A 23,923-nucleotide genomic window follows, 5' to 3' on the forward strand; every position below is an offset into this window, starting at 1 on the left:
AAACGTCTTTAGACACAAAATAGCTTCCTCACTTGCTCCAGCACGCATGCGCACAGCGTGCTGGAGCAACGATTGCGCGCTGTGCGCATTAGTGCTGGAGCAAGTGAGGAAGCTATTTCGTTTCGAAAGACGTTTCTAAAGATCATGGCATGTGAAAACCACAACAGGCATGCTCTATGTAAGCTCAACTAGCGATTCATCAAGACAGATTGATGAAAACAACCGTTTCGCGGCAGAAAATAGATTTTAAGAAACTGCATTCTAAGTGCCACGACCACCGCCATTACATGGATATACTGGCTCGCGCTGGATTTTATTTTTTTTCTACATGCCTCCGAACTACACCAAAGTGATCTAGGTGAGTCAAACGTCTTGTCAAAAACGAGCATTGTCCTTTAAGTTATCAAGAAAGGTAATGGTTTCAATTCACATCGGTCATGGAACAAAGACGATGTATTAAAAAATATTAAAAATATGAACCATTTCATAGTTAGCACAACCAGTTAGAACATTGAAGAGTATCATACTCTTCAGTGGCTTCTTCCCCTTCTTCCCGTGCACACTGTAGGCGCTCCACACCGCACGTGTGGCAACAGCTGACAGCACCCGCCGCACTGTCAGCCAAGTCTCTGCCACCAATGGCACCTAGGTATTGTGTCTGCAAAACAAAGACAGTAATTTACTGTACCCTTCCCTGCAAAAATAAGACAAAGTTCTGCCCTGCAGACACTCACCATCTTCCTCTGATGTTCCCAGTCCTTCAACCTGGCCTCAAAGACCTGCAGCTCCTCCTCCATTTGGGCAGGGTCCAGTGCATCCAGCACTTCTCCCTGGGCACCTCCAGACTCCTCAGGCCGCATGCTCTGGGCCAGTTCCCTCACACTCTGCGCAAGCTCACGGAGTTGCTCCCGCAAGTCTGAGAACTGCTGATGTACCGACCTCTGGAAATCTAGATAAACACAGGTGTGGCTATAAGTACATTGACATAAAACTAAATGAAACTCAAAATATATCCCTGCATGCAACATGAAGTAGTTACTGAAATTGCACATACCAGCATCTGCAGAGCAGCATCGATTGGGTAGAGGGGTACATGGAGTCAATGCTGCTGGAGCCGTTTTCTTGGGCGACGGCATCACAGATCTAACTGAAAACCAAAAGGGATAAAGGAAAGGGATTAGCAGGAAACGTTATGGTGTTGGCAGCATGCTTTGGCTTCTGGCATTTGAAGGAAAATAAATTAAGACATTAACAGGTAGACATCACAACACCACAGCAGTACATGCCACTCTTACCTGGTCTGGCTGGGGTGCTATACATGGGGCCTGGGCCCCGCTCGCTCACATGGGACGAGCTTGGAAAATCTGCAAGATGAGTAAAATGGTATTCAAAATGAAAAAAAATAGTCCAACTATCAGTGTGCAGTAGGCATAGCCATTTCATTAATTGAGACATTCATGTTCTAGCCTACAGTCGCAATTCAAAGGTGACTATTTTTGTGGCTGTGCAATTACATATAGGCCTAGCGCATGGAATCATGACAGCCTATCACACATTTAATCATACGGATGCTAAATAAGACGATAAATGGCATATATAAGCTACACAACGGCCAATCACCGCGACAAACGCCTATAATAGGCCTAATATTATATTATAATATAATGACCGGAATTTCTCCAGTTTGTCTGGAAAAGTCTAATCTTCCCGGACACATTGACCGGTGCCGATTTTCTCTAACGGAAACCCTGGTGGGCCCATACGTTTCAATGGAGAGCGCAGTTGCCGAACAAATTGTCATACAGAGAAAACTATAAGTCACACGGCTTAGATACTTACATTGTACGAATCAGCACAGTTGTGTGAACGTTTTAATGTAGAATATGTGTATGAGCTGTTAAAACTGTAGGAGCGACAGCAGTTTACAAAACGTGTAGATGTGTTCAAAATACGAGCTGCCACACTCTAGAAACTGAACATTCCACACATCCAATTCAATGTTAAAAAGGGTCCAAAACAAACTTAAATTACATAAAAACTATCAGGAATTTCAAAAATCTGAATGGATCGTTTACTCAGCTAAAGGTCCTGAACATTTTAAACTTACTGAAGGAGGTTTCTAGCACAAAAAATTAAGGAGGAGATAGGTTTCAAAGCTGACGAGGGGTTTCAAGGTCTGCCCATAGACTTCCATTGTAAAAAATTGTTGAAAAAAGCTGAATATTTTACTTTAGTATGAAAGTTATAAAAAATCTGAAAGATATCCCATAAAGACCTTACTTTAACTAACTAACTAAAGCTGAACATTTTGATAGTTGAATGGTTTCTGTAGCTCAAAGTAATAAAGGAGTTGAAGGCTGAAGAAGTTTTCAAAACTCCCCCATTGACTTCCATTCAAAAAAAAAATTGAAAAAGCTGAATATTTTAAAAAGTATAAAAGGTATTAAAAATCTGAAAAAAAGAGGTCCCATCGTGTCCTTAACAAGCTGAACATTTTGATAGTTGAATGGTTTCTGTAGCTCAAAGTATGAAGGAGCTACAGAGAGCCAAAAAACGTACGGAAAAAGTAAAAATAATAAAGAACTGGATAACAATAGTGTGAATGCTTGCAGCACTACTTCACACTAATAAAGAAAGAAAGAAATAGTGGGAATATCACAAGTTGGGCTAGCTTCTGCAAGCTAGCCCACCTAATAATAAAGAAAGAAATAGTGGGAATATCACCATTTGGGCTAGCTTTTACAAGCTAGCCCACCTAATGAAAGTAACCAGCTTGGACTTGCAAAGATGAACCTTGTGTAGCCGCAAGTGTCAACCAAGGTAATTGGTGTGAACCAATCCTAAGGCATGACGTGGGCACGCACCTGTAGAAAAGGAGTAGTTGGCCTCAGCAGGAAGTGATTGAGCACTGGTGTTGGCGTGGGTTATCGCTGTCCGGAGTCTGAAGGTAAATCATTTTTTCGCTCATTTAATTTAGCTCTGTTTCACCAAGTCGTTAACGTTATGGTGCATGTTCATATACAGACTGTGAACAAAGAGTTGCAGCCTTGGTCTCAGTAGGAAGGGGGACAGGTGGATTATACAGGTGCGTTTATACCACCCTGGTCCGTATACATGTTGCCGAATTTCTAGCCGCCAGTTTGTCCCTATATTAACATTTTGTCATTTCTGTGTGTAGTCGACATCTAGCCTGACCAAGGCACCAATACGAGGTCTGTGGCAGCTATGTAGCCGCTCCAAAACCAGAGCCAGGTAGGCTATAGCAATGGAGTTTTGCGACCATAGAATAGCAGTGGCAGTTCATGGTCAGTGACTAATTTGGTTGTTTGTCCCCGTAGGACTGCTAATGTTAGCTGCTGCTTTGATTAGCCTTGTCTTCTCTTAAGTTTTAGCGAATTCTATGTTCACGTTTACAACTAGTTTAGCTTCAGATAGAATATAGGTCTCAGTAAGCAATTGCCCTTCTCCCTTGAACCAGCTGATCAGCCGTGCGGTCGTTGTGCATTTTTGTATTTCTTCTGAGTGGGGGGTGGCGGCGGGGAGGAGGTAGACTAGCTAGCCGGTCATAAGTCTCCTTGCACTGGGTGGAGTGTGACGCGTGTACCACTGATTGTGTGTGTGTGTGTGTGACCATGACTTTCTGTGTGGTTGCCGTGTTGTTTGTCGTGTACTGTGTGGGGCTGCTGGCACAGAATCATGGTGTGCTTCTATAGATGCACCTTTCATAAAGATAAATTCAGATCAAAGTGCTTTACAACAGAGCATTTAAATTAAAGAATTTAATGATGCAATGATCAGGCTTGTCTCCATTCGTAGACTATAGGAGACATACACTGTGAGCCAAGTCTACTAAATCTGCTCAAAGAGGCCACCTGGCGGTGGTGCATCACTAAAATGAAATAACACCTGTCTGAAATCCCACGAGATTTCCAATGGGATTTCCCTGTGAAATACCCAGAACTGTAGGCTACCTGACGAAGACCTTGTACTGTAGGTTGAAACGTCCTGAGTATAGTTATGTAGCAACCCGTCCCATTACCATGTGCGGTTATATTTGGCCCCGCCCAGCGACCACTGGGGGAGGGTATATTTTCAGTCATGTGTGTTATTTCGTTTGTTCGGTCACATAGCAGAATTATACAAAAACTACTAGTGCGATTTTCATGAAACTTTGTGGAGTGGTGTAGCATGGGCCACGTTAGAACACATAAAATATTGGTGCGGATCAGAATCAGTGGGCGGATACACAAAAAGAAAACATTTGCCATACTTGGACCGGCATCCTTCCCTTTATATCTACTTCTCCTGCCGGGTTTACTGTCCCGCCGGTGGCCGAGCGGTAATGTAATGTATCAGTCTAGCAATGCGACGAACCCATATCAACTTTTTTTTGTTGGTGTTTACGCCCAATATTGTCTTATGTTTCTATGCATGTAAAACTAAATCATATCTGATTTATAAAAAAAACTAATCAGATAAACACTGTATTAGGAAAAGTTACATTTTCTTAGCCTGGATCCTGTGGTATTAGCCTACATATAAATCATAAGTTACCTGCACATCTGGTTTGAGGTTTTGCCCCTCGAGTGTCAGGTTTCACTAACTATGTGTTCTCTTTAATTTGAGTGTTGAAGCAAACGAAAAAAACAGTATTATCCATCACATAGCAGGATTATACAAAAATGACCAGTTTCTGGTAGTTCTGCCAGGCTTACGCATTGCCTGGTGGCCGAGCGGTTAAGGTGTTAGTCTCATGATTTTCGTTGCGAGTTCGAGATGAAGATGTTGATTCTTTGTTACAATGAGGAATCAAGTTAGCTTTAAATATCATCGAAGATATCAATTTATTTGCTGTTTAAGAAACCAATATTATCTTGTTTCTATGCATGTAAAATAAAATAATATCTGAGGATTACACAAGAACTACCGGAACAATTTTCACAAAACTCGAGAGAGGTGTAGCATAAGCCAACTTAGAACCCATCCCAGAGACAAGGACACTGGACTAGTGCCCCTCTACTCCTCCCAGAGGCATGGACACTGGGCTAGTGCCCATCCTTTTTACCACCCAGAGGAATGAACACTGGACTTAATTTCTGTATATATACAACTATATATAGTTGTGTAACTTATGTCTTCTGTTATTATCTATAATGGCTGATTGAAAGAATTACACAAGTACACAAGTATGTTCAGATGTGTTCATACATGACCATCTCTTATAAACACCACTATCAGGTACACCACCAAAAAGCTTAGTCTTCAATGGTGCAAAGTGTGCTATATTTGAGTGAGTTTAACCATTTCAACTCGATTACACCACCAAAATGCATTAATGGGCGGAACCCTGTGCTCTCTGAGCACCCTTTCTAGTTGTTGTTCTTTGTTTTGTGCTGTTTTCTTATGCAGTGTTGTCCTTTGAATCTCTGTCTAATTGGTGCTTTGTATAATAGTGAAAATCAATACAATTCTTAAAGCAATACATAGCGTTTTCTCAGAACTGCGCCCCCACAGGCTCTGTGAGTAAGTGCACTGTCTTACTGTTGTAACGTTATCAGATTGTCTTTTTCTTTTTCTGGCTTCCTCTGTGATGTTTCGCTTCGGTTTTCTCACCTTCGCCATGATATCATTGAGCTAAAAAACGCATGATATCCATAGACACCAGAATAGTTAGCTATTACAACGTTGCACATGTACACTTCGACTGAATGCTGCGTCCCGGTGGCGTGAGTTTTAAAAGGTAATAAATGTCAATTTATTATCTTTCTGAGTAGACTGTTTGGACGATTCAGTTTTTAGTGAACCTAATTGGAGAATTAGCACCAGACATGTTTGTAAAGGTCCAAATATCGCGATGTATTGCTTTAATAACAAAAAAAGAAAGGCTTAATCTCTGTGTTCAGTACAACCTCTCAATTCCATGGCTATCAACAATGAAAATGCTGATCATTATTATACAAGTTGGACAGATACAGTATGTTTAAAATGCAGCAGCAGTACCATCTTTATTCCAGGCCCCCAGGATTCAAAATCTAAAGTGAAGCCCTATTGAACCACGCCATCTTTGAAAAAAACACGTTCTTGTAGTCCACAAACAGATTGCTCTCCCCGCTCTGAGTTAGCGATGCAAAGCGGCTTGCTTATTAATCTACTTTCGTCAAATATATCCGTTGGAAAGCATATTTTTTTATCCAGGCATCTTAGTTTTAACAGTATAATTGTGACTGAACACTGCTAGTAGGTGGTATTCATTCTTTTTCGAGCGCGGTGGGTTAGCCGCTAACGTCATGCCGCAGCGAGAAATCCTGTCTCTGGGTGGACAGCTGTTCAACTCGCCTGGGACCGGTCACAATCAGTCACAATTATACTGTCGTCCTGACATGTTGGGAGCCGATTTCTCTAATACCTCCATGTTTCTCAGATTAGGCCTAATGAGCCCGCATCACCTCCTCATGACTCCAGACCAGAGTCGAAAATGCAGCCCCACCAAACCGAAGCAGCTTGACAGTTTAGAAAGCATTCTGTTGGCTTGGTTTATATCCACCTTCAGTCTTTGCAAAACCTTTGGTGATTTATTGATCAACTGTTTCCAGGGGTGTATTCTGTGTTTGTAGTTGAAAGTTGAAAAGAGCTGCTTTTAGTTGCTGTAGGTGTTTCATGAAGCAATAAAGAAGCTGCAGTAAAGTTGAGTGACCCCATGTCTTCGTTTACACTAGCTGTTCTTGTAACAAATCCACAAATTCATTAACTGCATTCTTGCTTACTTTATTTCAGAAAACATTCACCATGAAACTCATATTTTATCAGCCATAGTAATGTGTGACAGGCTCTTGTCATGTTTATTCAGCTTCCTTTGCCTGAGAGAAGGAAAGAAAAAAACAAAGAGGGTATTAGTTTTCAGCTTCTTTTTGCAGAAAAGGTCCAGACAAAATATGCATTTTTGTAAACTATAACGTGAAGTAGTGGTTCCAGTAGGACATGATTCAAGTTTAGCCAACAGCAAACGACCCCTTACCTTTCCAGAGTCACGGCTCTTGACTCTGAGCTTGTTGACCTGAGTCTCAGCGATGTCAGCACGCTCCTCAGCCTCCTCCAGCTCATGCTGAACTTTCCTGAACTTGGACATGTGGCCGTTGGCTTGCTCCTCCTGGGAGATATTGAGAGGAAAACATCAGCATCCCAAAATGCAGTAGTTGCAGAATGACGATCAAGTTGTGTATCTTAGCAAATTTGCATTCTATTCTACTTGGTAGTAAGGTCAAATGCCTATTGTTTCATTCTAAATGATAATGGCTTAATTTGAGGGTGGACTTAAACTTTTGTGACTTCTGCACTTTTTCCTTTATAAAGGGCAAACTCAATCAAGCTCAAGTATTTTGACATGAATGTAGCTCCTAGTTAAAGGTTTCAATGGAACTCAAAAAGATTTTGATTTCAGGTTAAACCTGCAATGCAGTTTGAACTCTTTAGTGTATGACTTACAGCCTCCTCAGCCTGTCGCTTGTAGGCCTTCACTTTAAGCTGCAGCTTGTCCACAAGGTCCTGAAGTCTGGCCATGTTTTTCTTATCCTCCTCAGTCTAAAGCAGATAGGAAATTAAGAAATTATAATATGTGTAAATACCATGTGTGTATACACATACACACACACACATTTATGCAAATATATATATACGGTATTATGTTCACATACATATATGATGTCTGTATAATGAGGAGTGTATTGGAGTGTGAGTTGTTACCTGGTATGTCAGCTCCTTGACTCTGCGCTCGTACTTGCGGACTCCCTTGATTGCGTCTGCACCTCTCCTCTGTTCAGCATCAATCTCTCCCTCCAGCTCACGCACCTGCATGGAGAACATGAGCTCATTGAGAAGATTTTATCAATTACATGCCATAAAAACATTTTACCCCATTCAAGGCAACTCAGGTAATTCTACCACTGCTATTAACTCACCCTGCTCTCCAGTTTCTGGAGCTGCTTCTTGCCACCCTTCATGGCCAGGTTCTCAGCCTCATCCAGACGGTGCTGAAGGTCCTTGACTGTCACCTCAAGATTCTTCTTCATCCTCTCAAGGTGAGAGCTGGTGTCCTGCTCCTTCTTCAGCTCTTCAGCCATCATGGCTGCCTGCCACCACAGAACACAGCTTGGGTGAGGTGGAGAAGTACTGCTAGGTAAGTCAGCATAGCTGTTATGGGTGGTAAAAGTTGATTGGTTAGCAAACAGTACAGTGTGATGAGGGTGAAAGATGCATACAGATTAAACTTATCCAGACTCACATCAGTGATGGCCTTCTTAGCCTTCTCCTCAGCATTCCTGGCCTCCTGGACGGTGTCATCCACCTCTCCTTGCACCTGCACCAGGTCACCCTCAAGCTTCTTCTTGCTGTTCAACAGGCTGGTGTTCTGGAAGGATTAAACAATGATACGTTTAAAAATAACTTCCATTATGAATGTTCCATGGCTTTATCTCTGTCTGTGTGTTAGCACCTGGGAATGCAGCAGTCCCACTCTCTCACTGGCATCCACCAGCTCCTGCTCAGCCACTTTGCGGCCTCTCTCTGTCTGCTCAAGAGCCGCTCTCAGCTCCTCAATCTCAGCCACCATCAGACCGTTTCTGCGGTCCACCATGGCTGCCTGCTCCTTCATGTCCTCTGCAACACGGACAGCATCGTCCAGGTGCAACTGGGCATCCTAGAAACACAGATATGACATAGTATTTACTACACATAATCTAAGTTGTCTAGTACTCTAGCAGCTTTGTCTGTATATGTGTGTGTCAGTGGGAAGAAAAAAAACAAGATCAGAATGTATAACAGCAATGTTAATTCAGTTCTGCTGTACGGCTCAGAAAGCTGGCGAGTTGTTGAGAATGACATGAAGAAGATCAATGCATTCCACAATGGATGTCTCCGTAGGAAATCTCCGTTGCATCTTCTGGCCGGAAAGGATTTACAATGAGGACCTGTGTAAAAATACAAACTGTCGCAGTGTAGTGCTGGAAATTAAACAGTGCCGGCTCCAATGGCTAGGACATGTCCTCAGAATGGACCAGGACTGTATTCCCACTGTATTCCCAAAGTAGCCTTGAGATAGAACCTGGAAAGAGGAAACAAGGGAGGCCAAAAACAACTTGTCGAAGAACTGTGACCTCTGAAATGAAAATGGCTAACCTAACTTGGGGCGAGGCACAAAGTGCTGCACAGGACAGAACCAGATAGAAGCAGATTGTTGCATCCTTATGTTCCTGAAGGAACAAAAAGGATTAAGTATGTAATGGGAAAACATGTTTGTAGAGGTGTGGCCACAGCTGGTTCAACGTGTGCATGCATGCACAAGATCCAATCGTCAACAATGGGCATTCTATGGCCGTATGGGAATGTGGGCGTACCCAGACCCACAAACGTTGAAGAAGACTGAATTTACCCTGGCACATGGAATTTTACTCATGACTAGCTTGTTGCTAGCTCATATCAGGCTCATAGTGCAGACGTTACATACTGTAGCTTTAAATCTAGGATATGATCCAATCTAGGACAGCATTACTGGACTGAAAGCGGTTTTATTTTCTTCTCTGCAGTGTAATCATTATTATAAAGATTCTCAGTACCTTGAGCTGTCCCTGCACATTCCTCAGCTGCTTCTGGGCCTCTGCTGCTTGGCGGTTAGCGTGGCTCAGCTGGACCTCCATCTCGTTCAGGTCTCCCTCCATCTTCTTCTTCACTCTCAGGGCGTCGTTCCTGCTGCGGACCTCAGAATCCAGGGTGCTCTGCATGGACTCAATCACCCTCTGGCTGTTCCTCTTGATCTGCTCCATCTCCTCATCCTTCTCTGCCAGCTTCCTGTCCACCTCACCCTTGATCTGGTTCAGCTCCAGCTGCACACGCAGAATCTTGGACTCCTCGTGCTCCAGTGTTCCCTGAATAAATGGAAGTAATCAGTTTGTTATATAAGAACTGTGACGATATTCATTATTTCCAAATGAAACTGTATTCTACTTTTCTAATTTTAGTTGTACCTCAGCCTCCTCCAACGCAGTCTGGATCTCTGCCTTCTCTGTCTCCACTGTCTTCTTGGCCTTCTCCAGTTCATGGATGCTCTTGCCAGTCTCTCCGATCTGCTCAGTCAGGTCAGAGATCTCCTCTGTGATTTGAAACAGAAACATTTTACATGAACATAACTAATCCACAGCACAATTGAGTCATTAAATGAGAAACAGTTCCTTCCACTACTTCGGGTTGTTCTGTGGAAAATACTCTACTAAAAGCATCATGCACTGCATTTAGCTCACGTTGCAAGTTCTTGTTCTCTCTCTTCAGAGTCTCCAGCTGGTCAAGAGCCTCCTCGTAGGAGTTCTTCATCTTGAAGAGTTCTGTGCTGAGAGAACGAGCCTCCTTCTGAGCTCCCTCCAGCTCAGCCTGACCCTCCTCAAACTTCTGCTTCCACTCTGCCAGAACCTACAGTAGGAGGAAGCACATGCGAAAGCAGCCTTTAACACTAATTGCATTTAGAAAATGATAATGACTACATTTGCCATTGAGGTCGTTATGAACCAACAGCACAATAGTAGAATGTGTTAAAATCGCTCTAAGCCCCTCAACCCTCCAATTGCGTGTTCAGGTTCCTTTCCATGCCATCTAGTAAAGCATGTGGACCAATGATTGCCAATAAACTATCATTTCACCTTATTGAAACTTAGTTGTGGTATAATCTTTTTCACCTTGTCAAAGTTCCTCTGCTTCTTGTCCAGGTTGGCGGCCAATGCGTTGGCCCTCTCAACGTCAATCATGAGGTCTTCCACCTCTCCCTGCAGCCTCTGCTTGGTCTTCTCCAGAGAGGCACACTTGGAGTTGGTGGCCTCGATGGTCTCCTCAGCCTCCTGGAGACGCTGAGCCAGCTTCTTCCTGTTTGGGACAAAAGAGGCTTTGTGAAGGTGCTCTGTCCTGATCGAAAGTTTATAAGTTCCATAAGTAGCTTTACATCGCGATTCTTCTTAGCAATCTACTTCGCCAACGGGAACGGCATTTAATGTCTCTTGGGGAAGGCCTTCTGGTTCCTTTGACTTACTTGGCCTCCTCCAGCTCCTCTGTCCTCTGGATGGCATCGGTCTCATACTTGGATCTCCACTGAGCCACCTCAGAGTTAGCCTTGGACATGCCGCGTTGCAGCTCTGCCTTGGCCTCCTGCTCCTCCTCAAACTGCTCCCTCAGCAGGTCACAGTCATGGCGAGCAGATTGGACACCATGGGCCAGAGCGTTCTTAGCCTGGGAGGAGAAGAAAACAAGAGATTGTTCTAGTTCTATTTACTGAAAACTACATAAATGTATACTTTCAAGTTCATATTTCATTGAGCCATCAGAAACTACATGAAATAAGTTGCATACATATAAAAGCATGACAAACTAAACAAGACACTACAAAAAAGAAGAAGGACTCAATAAGAGAGAAACAGTGTGTAATAGTCACAGTAAGTCACTGACATAGTTGGTGAACCTGACTCCATAGTTCAACTTGTTTTAGAGCCTCACCTTGACCTCCTCCTCAACAAGCCTCTTGAGCTCCTCAATCTGCTGGGTGTAGGCCTGCTTGCCTCTGGTCAACTGGGACACCAAGGCTTCCTTCTCCTCCAGCTGGCGTCCAAACTCACCTGCAGGGAATGAATGGAGCTCTCATCAGGCAAAGAACATCACAGACATTTTCTATATTGATGCTTTTCCCCCTCTCATACATTAAACTGAATCATGTGGTCCATGCATCTGTATATGGATTTTATGAATCATCAAAGGTCTATTATAATTTATATGTGTTATTTATAACATTATCTCTTTTAAAAATGGTTGTAAGGTGCACTTTTATACCGACAATACAGTGCTAAACTCAGCTACCTGGTCAATGGAAGGAGAATTGTTTATTTTGCAGACAGCCTTTGACTTCATTCAGGGCTCACTCCTGGAGCTTAATCTGGTTTTAAATGCAGCTAAAACTAAATATATAGCATGTTCTAGTTAACGCTCCTTTAAGGAAAGTAATTATTTTATCTGCTATTATTATCTATTATAATGTATTGACGAAAAACTTTTCAAATGCATGTTGACAAAATAACAAAAAAGCTGAGAGTGAAACTTGGGTTCTTGTATAGAAACATCCAAGTATCTTGTGTGACAATTAAGGAAACTTTTAGTAAAATTAACGTTCCTGTCAGTTCTAGACTATGAGCTTGACATGGTTTACCACTCAGCACTTAGTTTTATTACAGGTAATTATTTTAGAACACACCATTGTCACCTGTATCAGTCAGTGGGGTGGCCATCCTTGTCCGCTAGGATAATGCATCATTTGTACCTGTATGTTTACAAAGCGATCTTACAAAAACTACCTAATTACCTGACATCACTCATCACATGGTGCTCTGGACATTACCAGACAAAGTCCCAGGACTGGTTGGTTCTTGAGGTCCCTCAAGTCAAAAACTGAGCTAGGGAAGACTGCTTTTAGATACTGGACTCCCAGAGCCTGGAATGAGCTGCAAGACACTCTTACTAGATACAATACCTCTCAATGGGTGATTGTAAACAAATGATGAATAAAACTGGATTAGATACTTGTTTGTTTTAATTAAATTATACATGTTTTATCTCTATGCATTGTTTATTGTTTTTATGAGTGTACTTGTTCTGCTTTTTTTTGATTGTATTGTGTGTTTTTGTGACTGTTCACTGATTGTTGTAACTAGGGCAACATTGTGAATGAGACCCCTGGTCTCAATGTGTTTCCTCTGGCTAAATAAAGGTTTGAATTGAAAATTGGTAATGAGATGCAATGCATCTTTGTTCTTGATTTATTCATTTTACCGTTCTCAGTCAGGAGTCTGGCTCTCTGTGCGCTGATGTCAGTGTTCTGGCGAAGATTCTCATCATTCTTAGTCTTGATCTCGCTGAGCTGATCCTCAAGGGTGCGCGCCATCTTCTCTAGATTGCCCTGTGGGTCAAACACCATGTTTACAGACATGGTAAAGGGTTATGCTTTAATTACACTGTCACTTTCGTTTTACATGAATTAATGTATTTTTCTGAGGAGAAAGAGGACAGTGATTCCCTACCATGTATTTGGAATACACACATACTGTATTTGATTGAGTGAGTCTGGTTTGCATTGATAATAATCAGTTGAGCTACAATGACATTAGCTTTTCGCAAGCCTCCTTTGGCACCCTACTATTCTCTTCTATGTGGGAGAACACTGCAGATTTGCCTATACTGCTTGGTGCAGAGACTGCATGTAATATATCAAAATATTGAATTATGACTGACCTTAGCCTTGGCAACTGCTTCCATGTTGGAAGAGAGGTCATCAATCTCCATCTTGTACTCGCTCTTCTCTTTCTCCAGCTTCTGCTTGACGCGCTGCAGGTTGTCGATCTGCTCACCCAGCTCTGCCACACTGTCAGCCTGCTTCTTCCTCAGGGCAGAAGCCGTGGCCTCGTGTTGCAGGGTGGACTCCTCCAGATCACGTCTCAGTTTCTGGAACTCAGCCTCACGCTTCTTGTTCATCTCAATCTGAGAAGCAGTGGCCCCTCCTGCTTCCTCCAGCCTCTCGCTGATCTCCTCAAGTTCCCTGGACAGATCAGCCCTCTGCTTCTCCACCTTGGCCCTGGCAGCACGCTCAGCCTCGATCTCCTCCTCCAGCTCCTCAATACGAGCCTAAAGTAGAGATTAAATACTCTTAAGTACTCTTCTAACGAATCATGGCTGCCAAAGAAATTCCTTTAACTCTTTAATTCTGGTCTTCAGTAGGAGACAGGGGGCAAATAAGGGTGAAGTCAACCCAAAGTCAAACCGGCTGAACGTCTCAGAAGCAAGGACAGCGCTATCAAATGTAGGATTATTTTTTCTGGAATCATAATGATCATGACTGTAATAGGGCTCAGTAACTACACGGTACCTGAAGTTCCTTGATCTTCTTCTGCAGCTGGGCTCCCAGAGACTGCTCATCCTCAATCTTGCTGAGGAGCTGGCTGGTCTCAAAGTCCTTCCTATGGAGCACAAAGGAATCAATGACAAACATTTAGTTACTGTGTTATTGTGAGGGCGGAGGGCTGTGTCCTGGGTGATATAATTTCTGACAACATTTAATAAGGGCCAAGGGACAAAAAGTATCATCACAATAGGGCAGCTTGTCCAAGAACATGACCAAATTGACTGTTGCAGTACATTTATATTGGTTGCACACATTTACAATTTTGGAGTTTTGTAATTCAAAACTAAAACCACTTTCATTGTAATGATGGTTGGAATTCAAGTTAATTCAATCAGTCACAAATATCTCAAATGATCTCTGAAAAGTATTTGTACTTACTTCTTGATCTTCTCATCAGACTGCTGCTTGTCATTCTCCAGGTCCATGATGGTTTCCTGGGCCAGTTTCAGGTCTCCCTCCAGCTTTCTCTTGCCTCTCTCCAGGTCCATACGGAGCTTCTTCTCTTGCTCCAGAGAACCTTCCAGCTGGAGACATTTTTTTTTGATTTTCACTCACCTTTGGTGATAACAGGTTCATATTGATAACAATCATGAGGATAACAATAAGCGATTCATGAAGAGGCATAGTTAGAACTGCCCCTAATGTTCAAGGCATCCTCTAAGATGACTCACGTCGTCGACTTGCTGTTCCAGCTTGGTCTTGGCCTTGGTTAGAGTGTTGACTTTGTCCTCCTCTGCCTGCAGGTCATCCAGTGTCTGCTGGTGGGCCTCTTGCAGGGCTTTCTTCTCCTTGGTCAACTTGGCAACGCTCTCGTCTTGGGCGGCCATCTCCTCTGTCAGGTTTTTAACCTGGACAAGACAAGAACGAAAGGAGATGATGGTCAGTTAATGATTTGGGAATAGAAGAGCTTAACTTCATTACTGTTTGGCTGTGTTTTTGAACAAACTACTGCTTTGCTATTGAAAAGATGTTGACATGGTGAAACCTTGTTCTCAGTGGCGTGTTTCTCCTTCTCCACTTTGGCCAAGGTAAGCTCCAGATCGTCAATGTCCTTCTTCAGCTCAGAGCACTCATCCTCCAGTTTCCTCTTCTTGGCCGTCAGCTCTGCGTTCATCTCCTCTTCATCCTCCAGCCTCTCGGTTGTCTCTTTGAGTTTGGCCTCCAGCTGGATCTTGTTCTTGATCAGACCCTCGCATCTCTCCTCAGCATCGTTCAGATTATCTGCTTCCTGGGAGGCAAACACAGTGGAGAAAAGATCAGTGTTCAATTCTGTTCGATATTGGTGGTTATTTTTGAATGCATGTGCTTGTGTACTGTAGCTCACTCACAGATGCAACTGCAAGAGCCAGATCGTTCTTCTCCTGCAGCATGGACACCATTTTCTCCTCCAGCTCCTTCTTGCGAGCTTCAGACTTGGTGAGGGCGACTTTGCATTTCTCATAATCCTCCTTCATGTTGGCCAGCTCCTTCTCTGTCTCAGCACTCTGCAGAAGAGGCTTGATCTTGTAGTACACCTTCATCCATGGCCAGTGCTTAACATTCATGAATGAGCGGATATTGTACTGGATGGAGTAGACGGACTCTCTGATCACAAGAAAGAGCGGCATAGTGAATGTTAAGGTCAATACACATTGGATCTGATGTGATGAATGCAATCTATCCTCTGATACCGGTATGTTTATATAATGTATCTTTAGATATGTAAAATATTTCCATCAAAATTACCATTAAAGTTAAAATCCTAACACCCGGGATGATATTTTGGTAATTCAAAACATTGTAATATTGTAGTACAACATATTTTCTGTTGGCATAAGTATCAGTAGGATTACTTTATTGATCCCTGAGGAGAGAATTTGCACAAATAATTTGAGGTTTGTGGTAAAACAAAGGTTAAAAAGACATTATAAGCTCACTCTCACCTCCTCTCCGTCATCTTCACAAACTCCCTCCTCATCAGGTAACCGCGGGCGAGAGCCTGTGTCATGGTTACCAGAGCAGCAAGCTTCTCATCTCTCATCTCCTCAAGGACACCCAGCAGACCAGCTTTGAAGAACACCTGAGGCACAGGTAGAATACACAGATGAAGTAAACAAGGTGAAAGTAGGACACAAAGTTGAGTTTAATTTGATTGAATGGGTGAAATGCTATTGTGTTGGGTGTTTGTTGTTGCTCGTATTTCGTAGCCTGAATATGTGCTATCTTACCTTGGTGTGTCCAAACTTGTAGTCCTCATGATTCACATCAATTGACCCAAGCAGCTTCTCAGAAGCCTTCTTGTTGTCAATGAACTGGCCTTCGGGGATGACACTGGCATTCAATACTTTGTATCTGTGTAGAGAGAAATATTGAATATTGATTAGTTTGGTTTTAAATGTTAAGGATGAAAAGGTGTTTGTGGGAGTGCATACATGTACAGTATGTTTGTGTGTGTATTCATGTGCAAATGTGCATGTGCCTTTCTACATTAACTTTGTGTTTTTGTATGTGTTAGTGCACAAACGTTTGTGTGTGTATCTGTACCTTTGCTTGAAGTCAGCATAGATGATTCTGCTGGGGAAGCCCTTTCTGCAGATCCTAATACCCTCCAGCACACCGTTACACCTCAGCTGGTGGATAACCAGGAAGTTCTCCATCAGACCTGGAAACAAAAGATAATGATGATTTTTCGTCTTTTAGAAATTAAGATGTCATTTAAATGTCAATTAAGAAGTAAAATAATTTGTAAAATGTGATGTTGTTATACCTGGAGTCTTAGACTCATTGGGGATCAGGCAACGCACAAAATGAGGGTGGGTGCTCCTCAAGTTGGTCATGAGCTTGCCCAAGTTCTCCTGTAAGGGTGTTCCAAATGACAGTTTTCTCAGATACCATTGATGATGGAGTTGACGAGCTAGATTGCAACTAGACCTAATTAGCTGATTAGTTGATTCTGTAAATACATTTCAATATAAAGTATGGAAAGATTAGTAGCTTGTTATAAATAACCATTAGACAAAATCATGGCATAAAACATCACAAATGTACCTTGAAATTAGATAGAAAAGTTCACTCACTCTGAACTGAGAGGACACAGTCTGCATGGAACCTCCCTTCTTCTTGCCTCCTTTCTTTGAAGTGTCTATGAGTATCATGAGTTAGAGAATAATACATGATAATGTGATACAATATTTATATTTAAGTACTGTTAAGTTTCCTTTTAATTCACAAACAATCAATTAAATGTGTATAATGTATTAACTTATTTAAAAACATATTCTGTGTTTTTCAACAAGTTCCTATACACAAATATTTTCACTCTGAACACTTGAATCGTCTATCTCACTTACTTCAAAGTGACCGTTAGAGGGAAAAGGGTTCTTATATCCATTTTGCTTTGAGGGGATTGAACATGTACAAACCTTCAGGTGGAGCAGCAACGTAGATAACGGTCATCACTTTGACTGAGGACTTCTGGTACAGCTGAAGCACAGAGTCGTTCAGGGGGTCCTTGTTCTTGTCCAGCCAGCCACAGATGTTGTAGTCCACTGTACCTGCGTAGTGGACCAGGGAGAAGTGGGCCTCGACTTTGCCCTTTCCAGGTTTAGGCTTCTCAAAGGCCTTGTTCTTGCCAAGATGCTGATCGTACAGCTTGTTCTTGAAGGTCGTGTCTGAAGCCTTGGGGAACATGCACTCCTCTTCAAGGATGGAGAAAATGCCCATTGGCTGTGTAGGAAACACATTTTGATCAGACAAATGTCTGTTTACATACAACAAACTAGTGCCTTGTCCAAATGTGTCTGATATTTATGTATACATTATAGAATTGTATTACCAATATGATAATGTCTGTGATTATTATGATACTATTCAGTTGCCTCAAATGTACCCACTATACTTGCAAAGCCAAAAACATGAAGTGTTATAGTTTTCACCTTCTCAATAAGCTCAATGCAGGCAGCCAAGTCCATGCCAAAGTCAATGAATGCCCAGACGATGCCCTCCTTCTTGTACTCCTCTTGCTCCAGGACGAACATGGTGTGGTTGAAGAACTGTTGCAGTTTCTCATTGGTGAAGTTGATGCACAGCTGCTCCATGCTGTTGTACTGTAGATGCACAGTTTGAGAGATCATCTTTGTTTAGATACCCTCCATGTATTGATTCTTTATCTTGACTTAATTTACTCTTAATTAATTAGGGTAGATCACACTTTCTGTATTCATGTATAACAAAAAAAAAGAAGAAGAAGCGCAAATTGTTCACTTATGAGTTCATTAATAATAAGACAGGATTTATTTTACCAAATATGGTCAAAAGCCTGAACAATCCCATAGCAATACCAAACTCACGTCAAAGATCTCAAAACCGGCAATGTCGAGCACGCCGATGTAGAAGTTCCTTGCTTGCTTGGTGTCCAACATCAAGTTGATGCGGATGACCATCCACAAGAACATCCTCTCATAGATGGACTTGGCCAGAGCGCTCACTGAATTATTCACCTGTGTAATGACAATGCCATGAGTTGGTTCCACTTTATTACACTAATGTACTTTATCTCATAGTCTGCTTTTTGCCTTGTATTGATTCTAGAACTATGGGAAAATTAAAAGGACCATTCCAGTTACTTTGTAACTGCATGTCTTGAGTATTTAAAGAAATAAGCAGTAAACTATTTTCTTTCAGCAAATGTGTACCTCCCCTTACCTGAGGCACTGTCTGACCCTTGGTCACATACTCATTGCCGACCTTCACTCTGGGGTAGCACAGGGCTTTCAGCAAGTCAGCTGAGTTCAGACCCAGAAGGTAGCAGATTTTATCAGCCACTAGAGGGAGAGAGGAGTAAATAGAGTTTGAGGAGGGACACAATGATCACCATTATTATCTCCACCCCAGCTACAGCGCATGGTGAGAGGTAATGTTTTCAGTGGCATTTGTGGGTGGGTGCTTGCTTGTGTTTCTTTATTTGTCTGTTAGCAGGATTATGCAAAAACTACTGGACCGATTTTCACGAAACTCGGTGGATGGGTGTAGTGTGGTCCAACATTTTTGAGCGGATCTGAATCATGGGGCGGGTCCACGAGCTGCCCAAACACGGCTGGCCATTCACCACCATTAATGTTTTGGACCAGGGTTACAAAAAAACTGCTGGACCGACTATAATATTTTCTAGTTAAATATCCAAAGTAGAAAGAAAGAATTTGATAGAGATTTTTGAGGAACGTGGGACTTGAAGTGGGACTCACCCTCTGTGCCATCTGGCTCAGCCTGCTCCTCACGCTGCTTCTGCTTGAAGTGCATGTTGCCATGTTGCATGACAGCACCAGTCAGCTTGTAGATGCTCTGCTTGTCTTCAATGGTGAAGCCCAAGATGTCAATAGCATCCTGGAGGAGGAAATTAATGTAAGATGTAAACAAGTAAGATCAACTCAAGTGTGCCAGGTGGAGGGACTTAATGACTGCATTTATGCTACGCCTTTTATTTTCAATTGTTGTATTGTACTTTCAGTGACTCACGTCTGTAGCGTCCAGCTCCACTGTGTCATCGATACTGGCCACAGTGATCTGACCCTGGCTGATCATGGGATAGTCATAGGGGTTGGTGGTGATGAGTGTCATTTCTGTGGAGAACCAAGAATGAAAATCAGCTTGTATAAAACTATAATGCAACTATAAGCACTGCTTGCTGAATATGTGCCAGAATACCATACCACTTTATTTGTAGAGCACATTTAAAAACAACAAAGTTGACCAAAGTGCTGTACAAGTCAAACAACAATAACACACAAAGAGCACATAATAAAACATACGCAGTATGTCACATGAAAAAGGACAAGTGTCTTAGGCTATGTCAGGAAAAAACGCCAAAGAATATAAGTGTGTTAAGAATGATCAGCTATTTGTGTGGTGATCAACCTGGATCGAAGCCTGACTTCATCAATGCTGCACCTTTCTACCTGCAACACCAGTGGATCTTAAACTCAAAACACCCTTTACTGCAGCAGCATATTGGTACACAGGGCTGTTCATCTCTGCACACTAGACAGTAATTAGCCTGCTCAGGTGTAACTCAAAGCTATTTTGCCAACATCCAGTACTGTAGCAAATTAGCCTGTTCAGATGTATTCCAAAGCTCTTACGCCAGTGTTTTTCCCACAGAAATGTGTTGTATCTCATTCCCCTCCTTCAGGGAACTGTAGTCATGCACTCTACCATCCGCTCAGAGCATCGCTACCTTGGGTTACAATAGACAATGTTATGATTATGAATAAATAATATAACAACTATATGCTGTACATTAGAATATCTATAGTATATGTGTGTATATATATATATATATATATATATATATTTATATATTCATATATATATATATATATATATATTCATAAATATATACGTAAATATATATCAGTAAATATAGGGTATTGCAGACAAAGTTCTGCCGAGTATGACAGATCTGCTGATTGAGCATCAAGATCGAGGCTCTGCTTAGTGATTATTATTCAGTGTCTTTCATCTTCCATCTGATTTTACATGAACTATGGCACTCTATCCCTGTTTTTATGGTCATGTTAGGTCTATTTTTATGTGAAGCACTATTGCATATAATTTCTTTATTGCAAATAGATTTGAGCTGCATTTTTGTATGAAAGGTGCTATACAAACGTAATTATTAAAGTTTATTATTAGTATTAGTAGTAGTAGTAGTAGTATTAGTAGTGGGCACTGGTTTTCTGCACTCTGCTTCATCTTACCAACAATCTCAGGCTTGTGGTTGGTCATCATCTGGTAGAAGATGTGGTAGCCTCTCTCATCGGGCAGCTGGAAGCTCACTCTGGACTTCTCCAGCAGATCTGGAGGGAGAGAGAGAGAGAGAGGGAAGGAGAGAGAGAGAGCGAGCAATTTGAATCTGAAGTAGGAAACCGATAGTCATAGTAATTTTTGTCTACATTTAGGCCAACAATCTGGTGTAATATCCTTGTGTATTTAGTGAAGAACTGAGAAGCAATCCAAGCCAACTTACAAGTTTCAATGTCAGCACTGGCCAGTTTGCCAGTATTTTGGAAGTGAATCCTGATGAATTTACCCTAATGTACAGCATGGAGAAATACCAGAGGGTCAGAAAATAAATACAATTGCCAGAATAGCACACAGTATTTACACTTTGATTTACAACATTTTGGCAATTACAGTACTGCTATGGTACTGCTGGTAGTATGCTGTACTATATCATCGTAACAGGGAATGTATTAGAAAGAGCATGTGCTATAATATATAACATTGTCCCCCCAAACTTACAAAGCGAGACGAATTGTCGTTCCTCACTGTCTTGGCATTACCATAAGCCTCCAGCAGAGGGTTAGCTGCAATGATCTGATCCTCAAGGGAACCCTGAGAGAAAAGAGCACGTTGGTCAGTTACATTGTAACTCAGTAGGCAGGCCAAGGACAGCTGTGAACAGCATAACACGGCCACAGTACTGAAACCTGGAACAGTCTAGCAGCCAGAAAATAACCCACAATGTTCCCTGAAAAAACGAATGACCTTTTGGTAGCTGTCTCTCTTTCATAACTGCAGGGCCACTGCCACCCCAGAAATTCTGAGGACTTGCCTTAATTTTGCCAGTCTCCTTCTTCTTTTCACCCCCAGATACAGCAATGGTGGCAAAGAACTGGATGACACGCTTAGTGTTGACAGTCTTTCCAGCACCGGATTCTCCACTGGTTTATGGAATAGAAAATTGGTGTATTTTAGTCTACATGTAGTACAAGTATTGGCAAATGTCTCAAGATAGGTAGTATCATAATTAAAGTGCAGTGAAACACTTGATTCTGACTACAAACTGGTAAGTTCTAACAAACTAATAATCAATTCTAAATTGCATGTTAAACTTACGTGATCAGGACAGACTGGTTCTCCCTGTCTGCAAGTAAAGAATGTAAGAGGTGTCAAGAATAGCATCATCATGAAGTACATTCATCAATCAACCTCTCCTTCCATCCACCCATCCATCTATCCACCCATCCATCCATCATCCATCCATCTATTCACCTCCCCATCCATCAGCCCATTCATAAACCCATCCCTCCATACTGTATATCCATCCCTTCATCCATCCACACAACGATTGTTCGTACCAGTCAACATGTTCTGGAAGGCGTTGTCAGAGACAGAGAAGATGTGGGGTGGAGCCTCCATACGCTTCTTCCCTCTGTAGGCGTTGACCACTACCATGTCGTACACAGGGAGCCACTTGTAGGGGTTCACCGTGGCACAGAAGAGCCCAGAGTAGGTCTGCATCAGAAGCGATTGAGACAAGACATTAGACACATTATGGTGCATGCAGGGTCTACAGATATCAAAAGATATATAACAGGCAACATGCAGTATAGATATAAGAATGCAATTATGGGATATATTTGTGCAGGTGTATGTCTGTGTCTTTCTTACGTAGATCATCCATGCTGCATAACGCTCTTTGAGGTTATACAGGACAGAAGCTTCATTGAGGTAGGTCATCATGGCCATGTCCTCAATCTTGTCAAACTTAGGGGGGTTCATTTCAAAGATCTCCTCATCTTTGAAGGTTTTCGTCTTAAATTAAGAAATAAAGCCAAAACTAGTTTCAACTGAACGATTCACTAAACATGTTAATTCTGTACAATTGCAACCCAACTGAACACGTCAGTTTATAGACTTACCTCCTTAGACAGTTCCATTTCCACCTCAACCTTCCCAGCGTCCCTTTTGAGAATCTTTGCCTTGAGGTACAGCTCTACCTTGTCAGTCACAAAGCAGGCATTCTTAGCATCGAATGGCCTGCTCTGAGCCTCAATCCTCTCCCTCTCACCCTTACGAAGGTAGATGGCGGCTGGGCCGTACTGGGCCATCTCCGCGTCCGTACTCATGGTGGCGGTTTACTGGAAGAAAAAGAGAACGCATAAACATGAGAAAAATGATAAATATATTTGCCTTGAATGGTGCCCACTACAGATGAGTGTTATCACATCGACAATGATTATATGTTGGCTTTATAAATGGCATACAAAAGGCAGGCCAACTAATATGATTAAGTCAAATAAAAAAAATAAAAAAGATTGATAATATGATAATAACAAATCTTTTTTGTTGGATAAATCTCTCCAGTCAATTCATATAAATAGTTCGGAAAAGTTATTTCGGTAAATTATTTCTCCCCTTTAATAATACTACTTGGTAATTTTTTTTATAATGTTGGAAAGCCTGATTAGTCACCTTTACAACGACATGCAACTTGTAAGGATTGTTCATTTGTGGAATGAGTAACACAGCTAAACGTGTGGGTAGGGGCCCCCAAAAATCCCCTGCAATATTCTTATGCGTATGGATTCTCCACACGCTACTGAGGTCCCTGAAAGTGTAAAATGAATTAAGTGTAAAAATGGCCAATATGTGTTGTTTCTTCCTTATTACTGTGGGAGAGTGCAAATCCAATCCACCAAGCAACTCAAAACAAGAGTGAATACCAACAGAAGAATACTGCAGGGGATTTTGGCACTTTTTTGGGTGCTACCCACACGTTTAGCTATGTTGCTCATTCCACGAATGCATGATCCTTACACGTTGTACCTCATTGTAAAGGTGACTAATCAGTCTTTCCAACAAAATAAAATACAATACCAATTGGTATTTTTAAAGGGGAGAATTAATCGAGCAAAATAGCTTTTCCGAACTATTTTTGAGGAGTTTAGTTCAGATAAAATCCTGTCCTTTAACTTTAAATTGTCTGCACTAGTATGTTGCATTACAACATCTCACCTTGTCTTCCCCTCCCAGATGAAACAGTACCTTAGTGGACACTGGAAAAGATTTTGATGTTGTGAGTAAACACACGACTTAACACAAAAATGAAAAACACAACTTAAATTACATACATAATTCAAATGAAAATCAATTTTCACAGACAGGGCTTAGATTAAGCCAGGAGTA

General features: G+C 41.9%; 1 protein-coding gene across 1 annotated transcript; it reads right to left on the reverse strand.

Moving 5' to 3' along the window:
• Positions 1-6,839: 6,839 nt before the first annotated feature.
• LOC311325098 (myosin heavy chain, fast skeletal muscle-like) lies at positions 6,840-22,863 on the reverse strand (the record flags this gene model as incomplete). The annotated part of the gene is made up of 39 exons (XM_084457751.1): positions 6,840-6,857; positions 7,016-7,147; positions 7,483-7,578; positions 7,741-7,845; positions 7,956-8,126; positions 8,279-8,404; positions 8,489-8,692; positions 9,609-9,917; positions 10,017-10,141; positions 10,290-10,455; positions 10,719-10,902; positions 11,066-11,262; positions 11,527-11,645; positions 12,850-12,976; positions 13,309-13,698; positions 13,940-14,030; positions 14,354-14,499; positions 14,647-14,823; positions 14,961-15,203; positions 15,304-15,559; positions 15,898-16,034; positions 16,183-16,306; positions 16,499-16,616; positions 16,722-16,809; positions 17,032-17,096; positions 17,377-17,680; positions 17,890-18,060; positions 18,304-18,453; positions 18,659-18,777; positions 19,198-19,336; positions 19,469-19,572; positions 20,710-20,808; positions 20,979-21,042; positions 21,254-21,346; positions 21,567-21,675; positions 21,851-21,878; positions 22,093-22,249; positions 22,406-22,549; positions 22,657-22,863. 39 exons carry the CDS (start codon positions 22,861-22,863, stop codon positions 6,840-6,842), a joined length of 5,802 nt encoding a protein of 1,933 aa, XP_084313877.1.
• Between the last annotated feature and the right edge of the window lie 1,060 nt (positions 22,864-23,923).

Source organism: Borostomias antarcticus, assembly GCF_949987555.1.
Source record: "Borostomias antarcticus genome assembly, chromosome: 24".
In the NCBI taxonomy this organism is placed as follows: Eukaryota; Metazoa; Chordata; class Actinopteri; order Stomiiformes; family Stomiidae; genus Borostomias; species Borostomias antarcticus.